Genomic DNA, 17,680 nt, shown 5'->3' on the forward strand with positions numbered 1-17,680 from the left:
GGGTAAATGAGCCTACACAGAGCTTCCAACTGCTGCAGCTCCCAGGACACATCAGTTAGGACTGTGCTATCTTTGTAACACATTGCTATAAAATTAAGTCTAGACTGGATCCAGGCAGGTCAGAGAACGAGGTTCAGATTTATCTGAGATACACAGATATGGAGTGGAGGAAAGTGATAGCAAGCACTGAGCTATCAGCCAAATTCAGTTGTGAAAGCTAAGCTGTATCCACAGACATCTCTTTTTAGCTGGCCCCTGGAGAGCTCAGCAGCCCCAGTGGCACAGAGGATCCAGATCTGTGAAGCTGCTTTCTCAGCAGCTGCCCTCCCTTCAACAGACCCCTGTAAACCAAGCCCTATGCTAGGCAAATAGGTCCAGGCAGCTGAGAGTTGTTCTAATGTTTGGAAATGACTGTCTGAATTTTCAGTCCAGCCTGGATCAACTCTGATGACACCTTAGAAACGAAGTGATTTCTGTAGGAGAGAGGCTGCTACATGCTCTAAGGAAAATGCACACAAGCAACACCTTCACAACGGGAAAAAGGGAAGAACCCAGAAACCAGAGGCCATCAGTTTTACTTCTCTGGCTGGCAAGACCTTGGAACAGATCATCCTGAAGGCTAAGGCATGTGGAAAATGAAGAAGAGGTGACTGGTGGTAACCTTCACCAAGGGAAGATCATGCCTGATGGGTTTTGGTGGCCTTTCATGGCCTTTACAGCATCAGTGGATAAGGGAGGAGCAACTGATCAACCTGGGCTTGTGTAAAGTGTTTGATGCTATCCCACATGACATCCTGGTCACTAAAGGGGAAAAAAACATGGACCTGAGGGATGGACCACTTGTGGGATGGAGAATTGGCTGTATGGCCACACTCAGAGCTGTAGTCAACCACTCAACGTCCAGGTGGAGACCTGGGATGAGTGAAGTTCCTCAGGTGTCAGTACTGGGACCAGTGCTGCTTAACATCTTTGTCAGAGGCATGGACAGTGACATTGAGTGCACCCTCAGCAAGTCTGCGGACGACACCAAGCTGTGTGGTCTTGTTGGCATGCTGGGGGAAAGAGATGGCATCCAGATAGACTTGGACAGGCTTAAGAGGTGGGCCCATGCCAACTACAAGGTCCAACACCTGGGTCAGGGCAATCCCAAGCACAGCTTCATGCTGGGCAAAGAATGGCTCAAGAGCAGTCTCATGGAGAAGGGCTTCAAGGTATCAGTTGACCAAAAAACCCTGCATGAGCTGGCAATGTGCATGTGCTGTTCAGAAGGCCAACTGTGTCCTGGGCTGCATCCAGCAGGATGAGGGACATGCTCTCCCACTCTACTCTGCTCTCATGAGACCCCACCTGGAGTACTGTGTCCAATTCTGGGGCCCCCAACACAAGAAGGACACTGAATTACCGGAGCAGGTCGATAAGAGGGTGAGGAAGACGATCAAAGGGCTGCAGCACCTCACTTATGGAGACAGACTGCACAAGTTAGGGTTGTTCAGCCTGAAGAGAAGGCTCTGGAGAGACTTTATAGTAGCCTTCCAGTACCTGAAAGGGGCCTACAAGAAGCTGAGGGACTTTTTACAAGGGTTTGTAGTGAAGGAGGAGTAATGGCTTTAAGATTAAGACTAGCAGTTAGGAAGGTAGTGAGACACTGGAATAGATTGCCCAGGGAAGTTGTGGATGCCCCCTCCCTGGAAGTGTTCAGGACTAGGCTGAATTGGGCAATGAATAACCTGGTCTAGTGAAGAGTTCCCCTTCTTGTAGCCTTCCAGTAGCTGAAGGGGCCTACAAAAAAGCTGGGGAGGGACTTTTGAGGCTACTAGAGAGTGCCAGGACTGTGTGGCAGGGAGAATGGAGCAAAGCTGGAGGTGGGGAGAGTGAGGCTGGAGGTGAGGAGGAAGTTGCTGAGCATGAGAGTGGTGAGAGGCTGGCATGGGTTGCCCAGGGAGGTGTTGAGGCCCCATGGCTGGAGGTGTTTGAGGCCAGGCTGGCTGAGGCTGTGTGCAGCCTGCTCTAGGGTAGGGTGTCCCTGGGCATGGCAGGGTGGGGGTGGAATTGGCTGCTCCTTGTGGTCCCTTCCAACCCTGACTGACTCTATGATTCTATTCTACGATTCTATGACCATGGCAGGTGGGCTGTAAGTAGATGATCTTTAAGGTCTCTTTGAACCCAAAGCATTCAGTGACTCTGTGAGCTCTTGAAGTGCAGCCTTTGACGTGGCTGTTTTTGCTGTGCTCTGAGAGAATGAGGTCTGCTCCCGAGCTAACCTGCTTATGTCATTCCTTCTGCAAAGGAGAAACCCAATGCGTGCAGGAGCTCTGAAGTACCCTACCTACTGCAGTACTCTCTTGCTTCTTCCTGGGGGCTAACTGCAATTCTGACACGCTCTTTCTGTGACAAGAAGGGGAACTAAGCTTCCTCAACCTCAGGCACAGTTCCTTCGGGTTAAAGCTGGGCCACCGGAACCAGGTGTCCCGGAGGCGTTGGCTCAGTGCCTGCAGATCTGCTCAGTGCTGGGAAGCTCTGGCCAGCCTGCCACTGGATTCATCAGCCTCAACGCCAGAGGTGGGGAGAGGAAAAAATGTATTTGACTTACAAGTGGATGATCCAGCAGTTTTTGAGTTGCAGAGCAGAGGCAAAGGTGAAGCACAAGAGTTGCATTAATTGACAGCTTTTCTTTACCATGAGCTATGAAAAGGCTTCCAGCCTTCACCTTTAACATTCTACAGACTAGACTAGTGCCAGCTGCAGAGGTGTGAAGAGCTGCTGTAGATAACACAGCCTTCATTTTTCTGTATCAGAGTCTGAAGCTGCAGTGGAGGATGAATGTTAGGAGACTGGACCTAGGGTATCATACTCCTGAGCAACACCCTGCGAAGACCTGACATGCAGAGAGTTGCTGGTGGGTCACCTGTATCAGGTGCTTGAGGGCAGAATTCGAGTAGTGTGAGATGCCCATAACAAGGACAGGAAGCTGGGGTAGGAGGGCAGAGTCGAGGCAGGTGAGTCTTGTGCCCAGTACATACAAAGAGGGAGGAGGGGGTACAGAGCCATACACAGCAGGACTTGATATTATGCAAGATCAGAAGTTGTGATGTGAGTGGAAAACACAACTTTGAATTGAGCTGGGAGACGAAAGAGAAGGTGCTAAAACTGTGTCCTTTTAGTATGAGTGGCTCGTCTGACTTGGTTAACTTTATGTACTTGAGTACTTTGAGGCAATCAGTGCCATGGTCTAGTTGACTGGACAGGGCTGGGTGCTAGGTTGGACTGGATGATCTTGGAGGTCTATTCCAACCTACTTGGTTCTATGATTCTGTGATACTGTGTCCAGTTCTGGGCCCCTGAATTCAAGAGAGATGTTGAGGTGCTGGAAGGTGTCCAGAGAAGGGCAACAAAGCTGGTGAGGGGCCTGGAGCACAGCCTGGCTGGGGCACTTAATGCCATGGTCTGGTTGATTGGCCAGGGCTGGGTGCTAGGTTGGACTGGCTGAGCTTGGAGGTCCCTTCCAACCTGGCTGCTTCTATGATTCTGAGTAATTTGTCTGCATCCTTCAGACACTGAAACTCTGCAAACGGAACATGTTCATTCTCTGCGCTTAGAAGTGGTCTAAGTGAGCGATACATTTCTTGCCTGAAGAAGCATCAAGTAGCTTGGTTCAGTGACAGAGCAGGAGAGAAAGGGATGACATTTTGTCAAGTACTTAAAGACACTCAGAAAAACACCACTGCATGCCACAGCTACCAACTTGTTCAAAAGCACCATCTGAGCTGTGGTCTGGTCATGCTGAGAGCATGCCCTTGAGAAGCATGAGATGAAGAGTAACTCTGCTGTAGCTGGCAATGGTAAATTGATACTCTTTGCAGATAAGCCACTAGTAATCCATGCTGATCCAAACACTGCCAGCATCTCGTTACAAAGGGTAAAGAGGTTTATTTGTGTGTGCACAAAAAACAGCTTACTGCCTTGCTGCCTCTTGTGTGGGGCTTCAGCTCTTTAAAGAGTTGGTGCAGAAGGAAAAAACCCATGGGCATGCATCTGTACCAGCTGTCAGCCTGGCAGGTGAGGTCAGGGTCTTTGCTTGCAGGAGACTTCCAGAAATACCTTTAGCAAGTGACGTGCTCATGTCTGACAAGAATTTGGTCTTATTTTGATTTCTAACAGGAGAAAACTCCCTTTGGCACTAATGGAGCAGATAAACCTCCCCCTTGGCAGTGCATTACCAAGCCTGATGATAAGCTACCATAAAGATACGCCTTAGGCTTGACATTAATGTAAAAGCATTGCTGGCATAAGGTTTGTAGCTGGATACACTGTGGCTTGGGTGAAAGGAGACTTAAATCTGTGCCTACATGAGACTCCCTAAGAGTAAAGTACCTCATGCCTCTGGCAACCAAGTTGGAAGAGACCTCCAAGATCACCCAGCCCAACCTATCACCCTGCCCTACTGCTACCAAACTTTCTACAGATTGCCCTCAATGCATTTCAGCTAAGCTGGTGAGACAACATCATGGAACTGCTTACAGAGACTCAATTTTTCCCCATTTAGAGAAAACTTTCCCAGACTCCCACCATCATGTTCTAACAGAAGCTACCGCCTGAACAAACCAATTACAAAAAGCTGGTTTTTTGAAGCCAAGAGATCATTGGGTTTCCAATTACTTCAAGACTCTTAAGCTAGGTATGAAACAACTATGCAGTGAATGTGTAATAGTAACTTCTCAAACAACAAATCTCCTGCCTCTAGACCAAATCCATCCTCCGGCATTCTATGCTGCTAGAGGCATCTAACTGTAAATCAACAAGACAAAGCTATGTTTCTGAGGTATCAAGAAGGCTTCCCCAGTGAAATGGACAGGTCATCCAAACAGGTTCTCTTTCTGTGGTTAAAACTGACATCTCAAATCCCAGATTCAGGCTGCTGAGTGCTCCAACCATGTGCAAACAGAAAGGAACCCCCCCTAGTTTGTATGGGCTTGGTCACTTCCATGACGAAAGCCAGCTGTTTCCTAGCAGCACCTATCAGTAGAGCAATGCTGATGTTTCCCCTGTGCTTCAGATAAGCACATCCTCGGAATGCATGAGAAGGTATGCATGATATGCTGCTGGAGCTCAGGAAAGGCAGCTTTTCCAGAGGCCACAGAGTCATAGAATCAGCCAGGTTGGAAGCGAGCCCCAAGCTCAGCCACTCCAACCTAGCACCCAGCCCTGTCCAACCAACCAGACCATGGCACTAAGTGCCCCAGCCAGGCTTAGCTTCAACACCTCCAGGCACAGCGACTCCACCACCTCCCTGGGCAGCCCATTCCAATGCCAATCACTCTCTCTGACAACAACTTCCTCCTAACATCCAGCCTAGACCTCCCCTGCCACAACTGGAAACTGTGTCCCCTTGTTCTGTTGCTGCTTGCCTGGCAGCAGAGCCCAACCCCACCTGGCTACAGCCTCCCTGCAGGTACCTGCAGACAGCAATGAGGTCTGCCCTGAGCCTCCTCCTCTCCAGGCTGCACACCCCCAGCTCCCTCAGCCTCTCCTCACAGGGCTGTGCTCCAGGCCCCTCCCCAGCTTCGTTGCCCTTCTCTGGACACCTTCCAGCACCTCAACATCTCTCGTGAATTGAGGAGCCCAGAGCTGGACTCAGCACTGAAGGGGTGGCCTGAGCAGTGCTGAGTGCAGGGGCAGAAGAACCTCCCTGGTTATTGACCTGGGACACTCAGAAGAACAGAAGTTAAAACAGAGAGTGAGGGAGAGGAGGAATTTCTAAGAATCATCCTTCTCCTGTGACAAAGGAAAAGCTTTAATTCTGTAAACCATTTACTATGGAGTCTCTGTTAGGTACAGGAAAGGGTCCCAGCACAGCCCATGGGGTCTGGGTTTGTTCCTCTCTGTCCTCCACAAAGGAGGCCTTGTCTAGTCACTGGGATGTAGAAGCCTGGCAAAGACCATCCTTTCCAGGATCTGCTGCTGCAGACATGCTGGTTACTGTCAGGCAGATTCTAAGTCTGTCCAGACTTGAGGAGCAAAATGGGGTCATATGGCACCTCTCCTAGTACAGTGACGTTCCACTCCCTCTGTCTACACAGGTAGTCTGCATCAAGGTGTGACCAGTTTGGGAGGCAACACTGAAAGCAAATGTATCAGAGGTTAAAATGTTCTGTTAAGTAAAAAGAAAGGAATGCTTTAACTTTTGCAACTAAGGCTGCACAATAGAGGTTCCTGAGAAAGGGAAATTGTTTCCTGATAAATTAACCATGGCATAATGCCTGTATTTAGTCTTGGCTCCACAGGTGCCAGGGTGGACAGAGACCTTAGTCAGCCCAGCTCACCTTACTGAGGCTCACTGAGGACCGTAGTGGTTATAGATCTCAGCCCCCTTCTCTGCATAAGAACTTTTCTCCATTCCTTCTACTTCAGTCCTGTTGGGTTCCTTGTCACATACACTGAGTGCAGTTTTCCTAGAGAAAAGCTGAGTGCCTATGCTGAAAGAAAGCTGTCCTGTAGTCCAGGCAAGGGCATCATTTCCCCGTGGCTCCCGGAAGGATGCAGCAACTGGGATACTGGATCTGTAAACGTGCTCAGCTGTGAGGTATGGCTGATCAGGGCACAAAGGAGAAATGGCTTCTGATGTCACCTCTCCTATGGGACTGGATACTCCAGGAGCTTTCTACAGCTTCCCACAGAGACAGAGAATGGAGACCTCAGAGACATTCTGTCTATGCTGCTCTTCAGCTTGCTAGAGTATCCTCTTTGTGCAGTACTCACCTGATACAGGAGCAGGGTTTACTGAAAAGAGCAGTGGCCCCATCACTTCCCAGCTGTCCCAGAGGAGGACATTGTGGTGTAAGGAGAGTGCAGTGCTTGGGGCTAAAGCTGTGTCCAGTAGGTTGCAAGAAAGGAAGTGGCAAAGTGAGCAGAGATCCACTCTCGACCCTGGAAAAGCTTTCCCACTCCTGAGACAGTGTAGCAACAGGCAAAATGGAGATGCCACAGCAAGAAGGAAAATCTGCTGGCAGGCACAAAGAAGAGGGGGACCTTCCCAAAATAAACCTGGTTGCTGCACCTTTGCAACTCAGGGAGCCCATAGCACCAGCAAAGTGAGATTCAGTCTTGAACTGCTTCCCTTAGCTGTGTGAATGAAGTTCAAATGTCTCTATGCTCACAAGCTCCTGCAGAGGTTGGGAAAAGTAATGTCATGCTTGCTGTTGAACAGGGGCTGCAGAGAGCCACAAGCACTTTCAGTGCATGTCTTAATTCACAATGTCTGCAGCAAGGATTGATAACAGCAATGGGAATTAGATAGGTTGGACCAAATCTGAAGAGGCAAATTACCAAACCAACACGACAATTTTCAATCCTTGTACTACAAATGCAAAGAACATCCAGTGGCTGCTTATTTACAAGTGGGTAAGCACAGAATCAGGCAGGGTTGGAAGGGACCACATGGAGCAGCCAGTTCCAACCCCCCTGCCATGCCCAGGGACACCCTACCCTAGAGCAGGCTGCACAGCGCCTCAGCCAGCCTGGCCTCAAACACCTCCAGCCATGGGGCCTCAACCACCTCCCTGGGCAACCCATTCCAGGCTCTCACCACTCTCATGCTCAACAACTTCCTCCTCACTTCCAGCCTGAATCTCCCCACCTCCAGCTTTGCTCCATTCCCCCCACCCCTGGCACTCCCTGATAGCCTCAAAAGTCCCTCCCCAGCTTTTTTGTAGCCCACTTTGGATACTGAAAGGCCACAGCAGTTTTTATTCAGTTCCAGCTTTAAACATTTTTGGTCTGGACTCCTCATGCTAACAGTCTGTGAAACAAGCTTCACGATTTGAAGCTCCTTTCATCAGTCCTAACACCAGAAATAAAACCGATTCTCAAATCTCAAGTCTGTCTTGCACTTACCCAGCTGGGTCTTCACCAGAAATAAAGAAACAAAAAGCTGAAGATCAGCAGACTCACAAAATTCACCTGAGTGGCAAAACTGGGAGTTTGCTGCCTCTTTCTCCTTTGAGATCTTCAATGGTTATAGTTACTGCTTTCAATGTGGTCACGCTGGCTGTAGGTACTAGCCCCTAAGGGGCAGTGGAACCACACTAAACACTCTAAGAAAGAGATCCCAACCATCTTGGTTTTGTGGGCTATTTAAAAACAGGGTCTTCTTGCCAGAGACATGATGGAAATCAGCTGGCTGGGTCAGCCCTTTGCCCTTTTTTCCCTCCTATGTCCCACTAGAGCAAAGATCTTGCCAGTTATGCCAGCAGGAAAGCACAGAGCAGCTCTGACAGCCACTAGTGAAGCACGTGGGGAGAGGACAGAACTTCTCATTCCTGTTGCCAGAGCATTAAACCTGCCTTTGTCCTGCTCATGCTGTCTGTGAAGAGCTACCAGGAAGAACCAGAACAGAAAACTGGCAAGTGGGAACTCAAGTTCTTGCTCTTGGCTCTGTTGGCTTTTCTTACCTTTGGGACATTAACCTTCTCGGAGGTTTGGGGGTAGGAGGGGAAGACCAAGGGCACTACTTAAAAACTGTCTTGGGAATTGAGGCCTTTTAACAATAAGAAAGGATGCAGGAGCCTGCAGATGCCCAGAAAACAAGGCAACGTGGGTAAAGAGTGGGAAAGAGAGGCAAAGGGACAGAATCAAGAGGAGGAAATTGTCAAATGAAGTACTTCAGAGAAGCTTCCTGCCCAGCAGACCTGCTGTGTAGCCCAGAAGGAAATTACAGATCTGTTCCCTTCTACTCTGAAAATCTGCTATACCAAACAACAGAAAATACTGGAAAGGTTCAGTCCTCTCTTGTGGTAGGGTTAAAATTACCCCCCCCCCCCCAGAAATAAAATCACCAGACTAGCTTAACAAATTCAGAGCTCAACTCCCATTCTTCTCGGAGACATCACAGGACACTACCTAGCCAAAACAAAGAAGTTTCAGGTTTAACAGAGCCCAGCCCTGGGGCTGCTACTGAGCCACTCTGGCCAACCTAAGACCTCTTACAAAGCTACGTATTTGTCACGCCACACGTGCTGAGTTGGTCTGCTCACTGCCTGGTGCTTCTCCACGCCAAAATCTGCTCAGATAGTTTGCTGGTCCTTAACTCTCGCCCGGGGGCAGGCCAGCACCGAGGGCAAGGGCTGCAGCGCTAGCACCTGGGCACTGCGGGACGGGCTCGGCTGAGCCATGCGCTGGAAGCCTCCACAGCAAAATGGTAGTGCTGCCTGGAGCATGCTGCGCCCTGGCCTTCCTCTGTGTCCCTGCCGCCGAGGCTGCCACCGTGCAGGAAACAACAGCACTCTCTGGGAAGACACTACAAAATGTTTAGCAAGATCTGTGTGGAGCTGAGAGAAATATTGCAAGTCCCCTTTCATCATTTGAGGTTTTTCACAGTGTTGTAATCGCCTTTTTATCTCCCATGCCCCTCCAAAAAATAAACATTGCTTTCCTTTGCCACTTAAGAAGCCTTGTTTGAAAAGCCATCAAATCCACTCTGCCATGGGCGCTGCAGGCGCCGCCGCCCCGTTCCGTAGCAGTAGGGTGAGAGACAAGGGGAGGTGAGCTGCCTTGCGGCACAGAAGGCTTGCCCACCACCAGACAAGTCTGACTCTCCTGAAGCATGGCACACGCAGCACGGAGCAAAAAGCACCGGAAAGCCTCATTTACTTGGTCAAAGCAACAGTTCTTGGGTCCCCTTTGCTGAAGCGAAATGCTCTCTCTCCTGATAACGCAAAGCGAGACCACCCAATCTGCACGGAACGAAAGCACACAGCACCGAGGGTCCCAATCACGGCTGCTGCTGCACGGACTGGGTGGAAACCAGCATCTAGGAGCCCACTAATCCTGGGCTGGAAACAATTTGTTTACAACTCATTATGTCTCTCTTTTTACTGAATTCGTAAAACCTCCTTTCAAAAGGACACCTTTTAAATGTAACTTTCTCTCCCACCTGAGCGACTAAGAACGCAGGCGGCAGCGCCTCGGTCCCTTTCGCACGTGTGCTTTCTCCTCCTAACCGTCCCCCAGCTTCGCCAGTCTTAACTCTGCAGAGCCCTCTGAGGTGCATGACAGGGGCTGGGGTGTAAAGAAAGGTATCCGAGCCTCGGCCACGAGGCGTTTTGACTTGCCCTTAGTGAGGAACTGCTTTGCAAGGTGGAGCTAGCGCAGACCCAGGAGCCGCTCACAAGCTAGTGGAAATAAAAGTTTCCTTTACCTCCATGTCCTGCAAGAGAGGTGTCCTCAGGGCAGTCCTGCTTCCCCACCCCTTAGCTGTGGGAAAACTTCAGCCACGCCAGAGCAAAGTCGTGCTGCTGTGGACGGTATGTAAGAGCCGAGGGAACCGACAGAGCCCAGCGAGTGGCCCTGCGCTACGAACAAGGAAGAAGGGCGGGTGGGTGAGAGGAAGGGAGGGAGGCAGAGCAGGGGGAGGCAATCAGCGTTTAAATTTAGACACAAATCTAAACAGATACTGTCCTCCCCGGCGTGCTGCGCTCGGGACACAACAGGCAGCAAACTGCTGCTGAGGCAAACTTGGGAGCGCCACGGGTGCTTTTTCTCCTCCCTTTCTTTCTCTCCTTCATGTTTTCTGTCACCTTATCTTTATTCCCCTCCCTGCCCCGTTTTGCCTCTTTTTCTCTCCACTGATTGCAGTTGTTCCCCTGGTGTCTCTGTCTGGATTTCTCCCCTCTCCACACTTCCTTCTCCAAGCCTGCAACGTCTCTTCCTTGGTGTTTATTTGTGAGGAGGATCTTTTTTTCCCCCTAACTGCAGCTTCACTTCTCTCCTCCCGCATGCTTTCGGGTAATTTCAGTCAGCGGTGGACTGTTTTAGTGCTCTCAGAAGGACGGGAGAGGAGCAGAGTGAGGGTGATGGCTGCATTTGAACACAGTTTGAGGCACTGGTGTCCTGGTGCAGAGCTGGGACTCAGAGGGGTGACAGTAGTATCAGTGGCACTCCAGTGCTCCCCAAGGAGAGCTGGGACTCAGAGGGGTGACAGTAGTATCAGTGGCACTCCAGTGCTCCCCAAGGAGAGCTGGGACTCAGAGGGGTGACAGTAGTATCAGTGGCACTCCAGTGCTCCCCAAGGAGAGCTGGGACTCAGAGGGGTGACAGTAGTATCAGTGGCACTCCAGTGCTCCCCAAGGAGAGCTGGGACTCAGAGGGGTGACAGTAGCATCAGTGGCACTCCAGTGCTCCCCAAGGAGATACCAGGGTTCCATTTTGAAGGGTGCTGCAGAAACACATGAACAAGCACAGGGTCCCCATGCAAGGTGTCACTGAGTAGCTGTAAAGCAGAATTAGCTCTTTCCACCTTAAATTTGTGTCATACTCCCAGGTCAGAAGGTGCAGAAACTTCTCCTCTCCCTTGTCAGGCCAGGACAGATTTGTGCACTGGAAGCAAGAAGCTTCTGTGGTGGTAGAAAAAAAAATGACAGGAAAAAAACCAGTCTCAGAGGTGTTTTGCTACAATTCTCTTTGCATTCAGATGGGAGCATTGTACACCAGACATCTCTTTTAGCAACTGCTTGCATGTGCTCTTTCTCAAGAATCTCAGTCCCCACCTCTTGAGAGCAGGGTGGAGCAGAGGAATTTGGAAACGCTTCCCTTGTCTTCCGCTGGCTTCCTCGCCTTGCGTGCAGCTGCAGAGTGACACGACGTCATGTCGTCCGTCTGGGATGCAAAACGACCTCCCTCCTTCCGCGGGGGAGAAGAGGGTTAAAGCATCTGAAAAGGATGCATACTTTTGCTTTGCAGTGTTTCACAAGTCCCTGCTGGCTATGGCAGAAAGCACTCTGGAATGGATATAAAAGTGACCATCAAGATACCCCAGATTGTTGAAATCAATAAATTATCTCAGCATATCTGTTCTTACAATATAGTTAACTGTTGCTGCCTTGCATGATGTAGGACTCCTGTGAAATTAGAAGATTATTGTTTTCTTATCTCCCACATTCAATAAACAATGCTTACTTGGTCCTTATCCAAAAGAATGATAGGCTGTATTGCTGCAGGCTGGAGACTGGGAAAGAGGACTAATCTGTTGCTGAAAAACATTGGATTAGTTGAAACCCCTTTGCTGTAAGTAACCACTAGGTGCTCCCATCATGGAGAGAACAAAACAGGTTTGAATGTTAAAAGTAATATAAAAATTAAATTCCTTCTTGATTAGAAATTGTGCTGGTTTCATAGAATCATAGAAGCAAGCAGGTTGGAAGAGACCTCCAAGCTCAGCCACTCCAACCTAGCACCCAGCCCTGGCCAAGCAATCAGACCATGGCACTAAGTGCCCCAGCCAGGCTTGGCTTGAAGACCTCCAGGGACAGTGACTCCACCACCTCCCTGGGCAGCCCATTCCAATGCCAATCACTCTCTCTGACAACAACTTCCTCCTAACATCCAGCCTAGACCTCCCCTGCCACAGCGTCAGACTGTATCCCCTTGTTCTACTGCTGCTTGCCTGGCAGCAGAGCCCAACCCCACCTGGCTACAGCCTCCCTTCAGGTAGTTGTAGACAGCAATGAGGTCTGCCCTGAGCCTCCTCTGCTGCAGGCTGCACACCCCCAGCTCCCTCAGCCTCTCCTCATAGGGTTTGTGCTCCAGGCCCCTCAGCAGCTTTGTCACCTTTCTCTGGACACCTTCCAGCACCTCAACATCTCTTTTGAATTGTGGAGCACAGAACTGGACACAGCACTCAAGGGGTGGCCTGAGCAGTGCTGAGCACAGGGGCACAAGAACCTCCCTTGTCCTGCTGCCCACACTGCTCCTGAGCCAGCCCAGGATGCCATTGGCTCTGCTGCCCACCTGGGCACTGCTGCCTCATCTTCAGCTCCTCTCTACCAGCACCCCCAGGTTCCTTTCTTCCTGGCTGCTCTTCAGCCACACTGTGCCCTGTTTCTTGAAGTCAAAGCAATGCTATGGTAGTAGGAGTGGGAAGCAGAATAAGGCAGAGAGGGCAGGATGCTTTGGCTGCCTGTGCTTTGCCTGCTGTCTGGACAGAAGGCGGATTTCATGCTCAGGGATTTCACTGCAGGCAATGTTCACAAGTGTCATTTTTGAGTTGTCTGCCATGTATCAGACTGCCAAAATCACATACCTCCAGTGGTTACTTTATACCACTCGGGGCCTATTTCAGTGTTTTCTTTCTGCTTTCAAGGGTTGTACTCTGCAGAGGAAACGGTTTGCCTAGGTCTACAGAAAAGGAAACTGCTAGGCAGAGGCTGTATTGCTTTATCAGTACTAATAAAGCAAAGGTAGCTGAGGCTGCCTCACCACAGTTCTCATTCTGTTTCTTTCTGCTCTCAAGTATCTTGCCACAAGGCAAATCTTTTCTGCCAGCAGGATTCCCAGATGCTGTTGCTCTGACCATGGTACACAGAACTCAGTTTATTAATACTAAATCTCTCTTCCCAAAGGAGCAAGGAGATATAGGATGTATGTTTTCTCCAGGCAGGAAGACACAGGGTGTGGATTTGCTCTAGCCTTGCTTGTTTCTGGAATGGAAAACACTAGAAAAACTGAAACAGGCAAACCTCAAGCTCTAACTGCAAGAATTTTGCAACAACTTATACCAAGGAACTAGGTCTTTTACATGAGGAGTATGTGCAAGTATGAATGTGAGATATTTTAGAGTATGACCCTCTGTATGTCTGTATCTTTGTTTACAGACCTAACTTGTTCATATATGCAGAAAACAGAATCATAGAATCAACCAGGTTGGAAGAGACCTCCAAGCGCAGCCAGTCCAACCTAGCACCCAGCTGTTATGGTAAGCCTCACAGGCCCAACATAGGCTTATCCATGTCCTGCCTTGCCTAGGCATGTTTTTCTGCCCCACCAGAGAGGCAAGCACGGGAAACGGACACAAAAGGACCTGGAGCCGCTGAGTCTGCCCTGCCCAGGGTCCTGTGGTGTAAGGTGCACACACTTAGCTTGTGCCTGCCTAGTGCAAGGCCTGTGCTGCTCCCAAATTAGGGAAAAACAAGCCTGTGGCTTTGCCTAATGTGGTAAGGTTTGGCTAACTGCCATCCTGATTGGCTATTCTCTGTCCAAAGGGCAATTAACCTCGTCCCACACTGATAAAAGGAGATAGGCAGGTGAACAACCTGCTTTTGCTTCCCTGCTCTGCTCCCCTGCTCTTTGCCTGCTCTCTCTGCTGTGCCCAGCCCTGCTGCTATTGCACACTGCCTTATTGCTGCCTGCTAAACTCCACTGCTGCGAGTCGCCAGGAGCAGACCCTGGATGCTTGTACACGATTGGCCTGTGTGGCCAGCTGACATCGTGCTGAGACTGCACCACATCTGCCTCTGCACCTGAAGGTCCTGCCTAGAATCCCTGGACATGTACACAGATCATCCAGAGGAAGCCAGGAGACAAGGTCAGAGACTGTCTGCATCCTGTCCCCAGGAGCTGGGAAGATTCAAGCCTCAATGTCCAACAAGACAGAGTCCCCTGGGAGCATTTGGGCACTGTCAGGACTGTGGCCAGCCCCCACGAGTGGGTAATAATAATAATCTGTGAGTAAATGCTCAGTGCCTCTTTGTAACTCTCCATTGCCTTCTGCCATAGAGCAGAGAGAGCTCCTTGAGCCCAGCTGCTGGGCAAGCAGCGTATTGACCGCAGGAGGCATTTGACCACGGGAACCTTCTCTTCCAGTTCAATTAACGTTTCTGTACTTTGCTGGTTATTGCTAGAGCTAGATAATATCCAGAGAATGTTTCCATGGCCCTGTAAGAACCCAGATACTACTAAAATTAGCGGTGGGAGATGGCAGAGTTCAGAGTAGCAAAACTAATAAACAATACTCATTTTGGAAAAGGTCATCTCCCACCAATTAATTTCCCCTCCCTAACACCAGCCCTGGAGAATCAACCAGACCATGGCACTAAGTGCCCCAGCCAGGCTTGGCTTCAACACCTCCAGGGATGGTGACTCCACCACCTCCCTGGGCAGCCCCTTCCAATGCCAACCACTCTCTCTGGCAACAACTTCCTCCTAACATCCAGCCTAAACCTGCCCTGGCACAACTTCAGACTGTGTCCCCTTGTTCTGTTGCTGCTTCCCTGGCAGAAGAGACCAACCCCACCTGGCTACCACCCTTCAGATGGTTGTAGACAGCAATGAGGTCTCCCCTCATTGGGGAGAAGAACCTCCCTTGTCCTGCTGGCCACACTGCTCCTGAGCCAGCCCAGGATGCCATTGGCTCTGCTGCCCACCTGGGCACACTGCTGCCTCAGCTTCAGCTCCTCTCTCTGTTGCGGAGGCAGGAATTAATGTGTGGCCGAGTCGGGAAATTATACAAAAATAGTTAATTTTATTTCCCAAAAACCCACCCCCAATACTATATATACAAAAATTAATTTAGTTTAATTAGCAGATTCAGTTGCATGAGAATTAACTACAGGGATGCTATCAATAATCTGACTATTTTGGAAGTCAGAAGTTGGAAAAGGCTTTAGCTATTAATTAATAGCAGGTTTCTCACTGAAGTTAAGCTGAGCCAAATAACTCACGGTCGGGCTGGCTTGCTCGGGTCTGCCCTTCTCCACCTTTCAGCGGCTGCAGGTGAACGATTAAGAGTCGTTAAGAGGTATTCAAGTCTTACAAAGGTATCAATGGGAAAGCAAATCCTTTGAAGGTCTCTGCAGCCAAGGCGAGGAGAGTGTGTGAGCTCAGGCAGGCACATACGTCCAGGCACAGGCAAAACTCCAAAGCGGGAACCCCAAAGGCGGGAAGACCCCCAGTAGTTATAACCTTGGCTAGACAAAGGGCAGAGTTACCACACCTTAGGCGCGAAAGCGCACGGCCAGTCCCAGCCTGGCTCCAGCGCGGGAACTCACGGGGCAGTCCTCCCCCCCTTCACGGCTGCAGGGCAGGCAAGGAGGGAGGGAAACCAGGCGGCTTTTCCCCCTTCCCCCCCGAAGTCTGGGCAGGAGAGGAATTTAGGGGTACAGGACTCCAGGACACTCTCCCAGCACCCCCAGCTCCCTCTCTGCCTGGCTGCTCTCAGCTACACTGGCCCCAGCCTGTAGCACTGCTTGGGGTTGTTGTGGCCAAAGTGTAGAACCCTGCACTTGGCCTTGTTCAATCTCATCCCATTGGCCTCTGCCCACCCATCCAAGCTGTCCAGGGCTCTCCTACCCTCCAACAGCTCCACACATGCTCCTAGCTTGGTGTCATCTACAAACTTACGGATGCTGGACTCAATCCCCTGGTCCAGATCATCAGTAAAGATCCTGAACAGGCCCCTCTGCATGCATGTCTGTATCTGTTTACAGATCTTACGGGATATAGCAGTGTTTGAGACTAACTTGTTCATATATATGCAAAAAACCAGTTTTTACCTCTGTTCAGGAGGAAATCAGTGGACTCACCACAAGTGCCATTAAAACAGAGTCTAGAGAGAAATTTCATTTGAGTGAGAAAATGTTACAGTAGTGGACCCCTGGGTTTTGCAGCTTTCCAGTTGATTCTTTTCAAAGCATGTGAGACCAAACCAGCACACTTGCTTCAAGCCAAATGACCAGCACTCCTGCTTCAAGTAGCATGTGAATGGTACAAGGAAGTCCTTCACCCTATGAGGCTTGCAAAAGAGGTAGCATGACTAGTTCTGCAAAGCTGAGAAAGACCATGTGTAGTATTTGCTGGCCTCTTGCATTTTGGCTATGAAGTGTGGACAGTGAGGCCTCTGCAGGGTGCTAGAAAGAAAGGAACAGGAGGTACAAGGCAATTCTTTGTTCATATAACACTAGCTCAGGAAAGGAAGCTTTGGAGGTCACCTGCAACTTTGATATTTGTGTGCACACATTTATCTTACTCAGATATGTCTGTGTAGGTGCTGAATCTGGGAAGGTGTGTTTGCCTGGGGGGCGGTGGATGAATGAAGAGGGGAGGGAGTCATGGGTGCCCGCAAGGCAGGTTGAATCTCTGCACTTAAGGCATTTTTTGAGGCTCCCCTATCAGTGCCAGTATCTGAGATTGTTCTGTGTGACTTGAGCTGCTGACATCCACATAATTACCCAGAATTCATATTGCTAACCAGCAGCTGTTACCATCTTGGGCTTTTGACTCCCCAAAAATGGGGTTTCAACTCTTCCTGTTCCCACTCAAGCAACTCAGTTCTGAACTGAAAAAAAAGGAGAATAGGTAACCACAGGAGGAAAAAAAGAAGCAAAGAAAAGGAGAACACTGAAAAGCATGAGCATTTCAGAGATCAATCGGCTCAGAAAGCCAACATCCTGTTTTGGATTAAGTTTGCACATCAGCTCCTCTGACAATGGCAAACTGACAGGAAGTAAACATGAACAGTGTTTTCTATGGGAAACCCATTTTCTTTACATCCCCCCCGTTCTGCTGTGTTCTTAAGTAGCTGCTCCTGCCAACCCTGCTTTCGCTCCTCAGCATTAAACCAACACTGCGGACGCTGAGCCTCACCCTCCTCTTCAGGGAGTTATCAGCAGGAAATTAAGTCAGCTGGATCCCTTTGTACCATTGGCATTTTTTGCTCTAAGCCTGCAGCTGCAGTGGAGTGTGTCTGACAACACACACACACCCACCCCCATGTGTGCACACAGCGCGGCATGCCAGGCACTGTGCACCCCTGGGAACCAATGGCACCAAGCTGTGTGGCACAGGCAACTTGCTAGAGGGCAGAGATCCATCCAGAGGGACCTGCACAGGCTGCAGAGGTGTGCCCAGGGCAACC

The 17,680-nt window shown here is 50.0% G+C and overlaps 1 protein-coding gene across 1 annotated transcript in view; it reads right to left on the minus strand.

The window, feature by feature from the left end:
• The window catches only part of RCSD1 (RCSD domain containing 1), a 41,235-nt gene extending 29,595 nt beyond the window's left edge, over positions 1-11,640 (minus strand). The window contains exon 1 of the mRNA XM_064152199.1: positions 11,578-11,640. Coding sequence (XP_064008269.1) covers positions 11,578-11,640 — 63 coding nt within the window. The remainder of the gene's footprint in view (positions 1-11,577) is intronic.
• Positions 11,641-17,680: the final 6,040 nt, after the last annotated feature.

Source organism: Pogoniulus pusillus, chromosome 12, assembly GCF_015220805.1.
Source record: "Pogoniulus pusillus isolate bPogPus1 chromosome 12, bPogPus1.pri, whole genome shotgun sequence".
Classification (NCBI taxonomy): Eukaryota; Metazoa; Chordata; class Aves; order Piciformes; family Lybiidae; genus Pogoniulus; species Pogoniulus pusillus.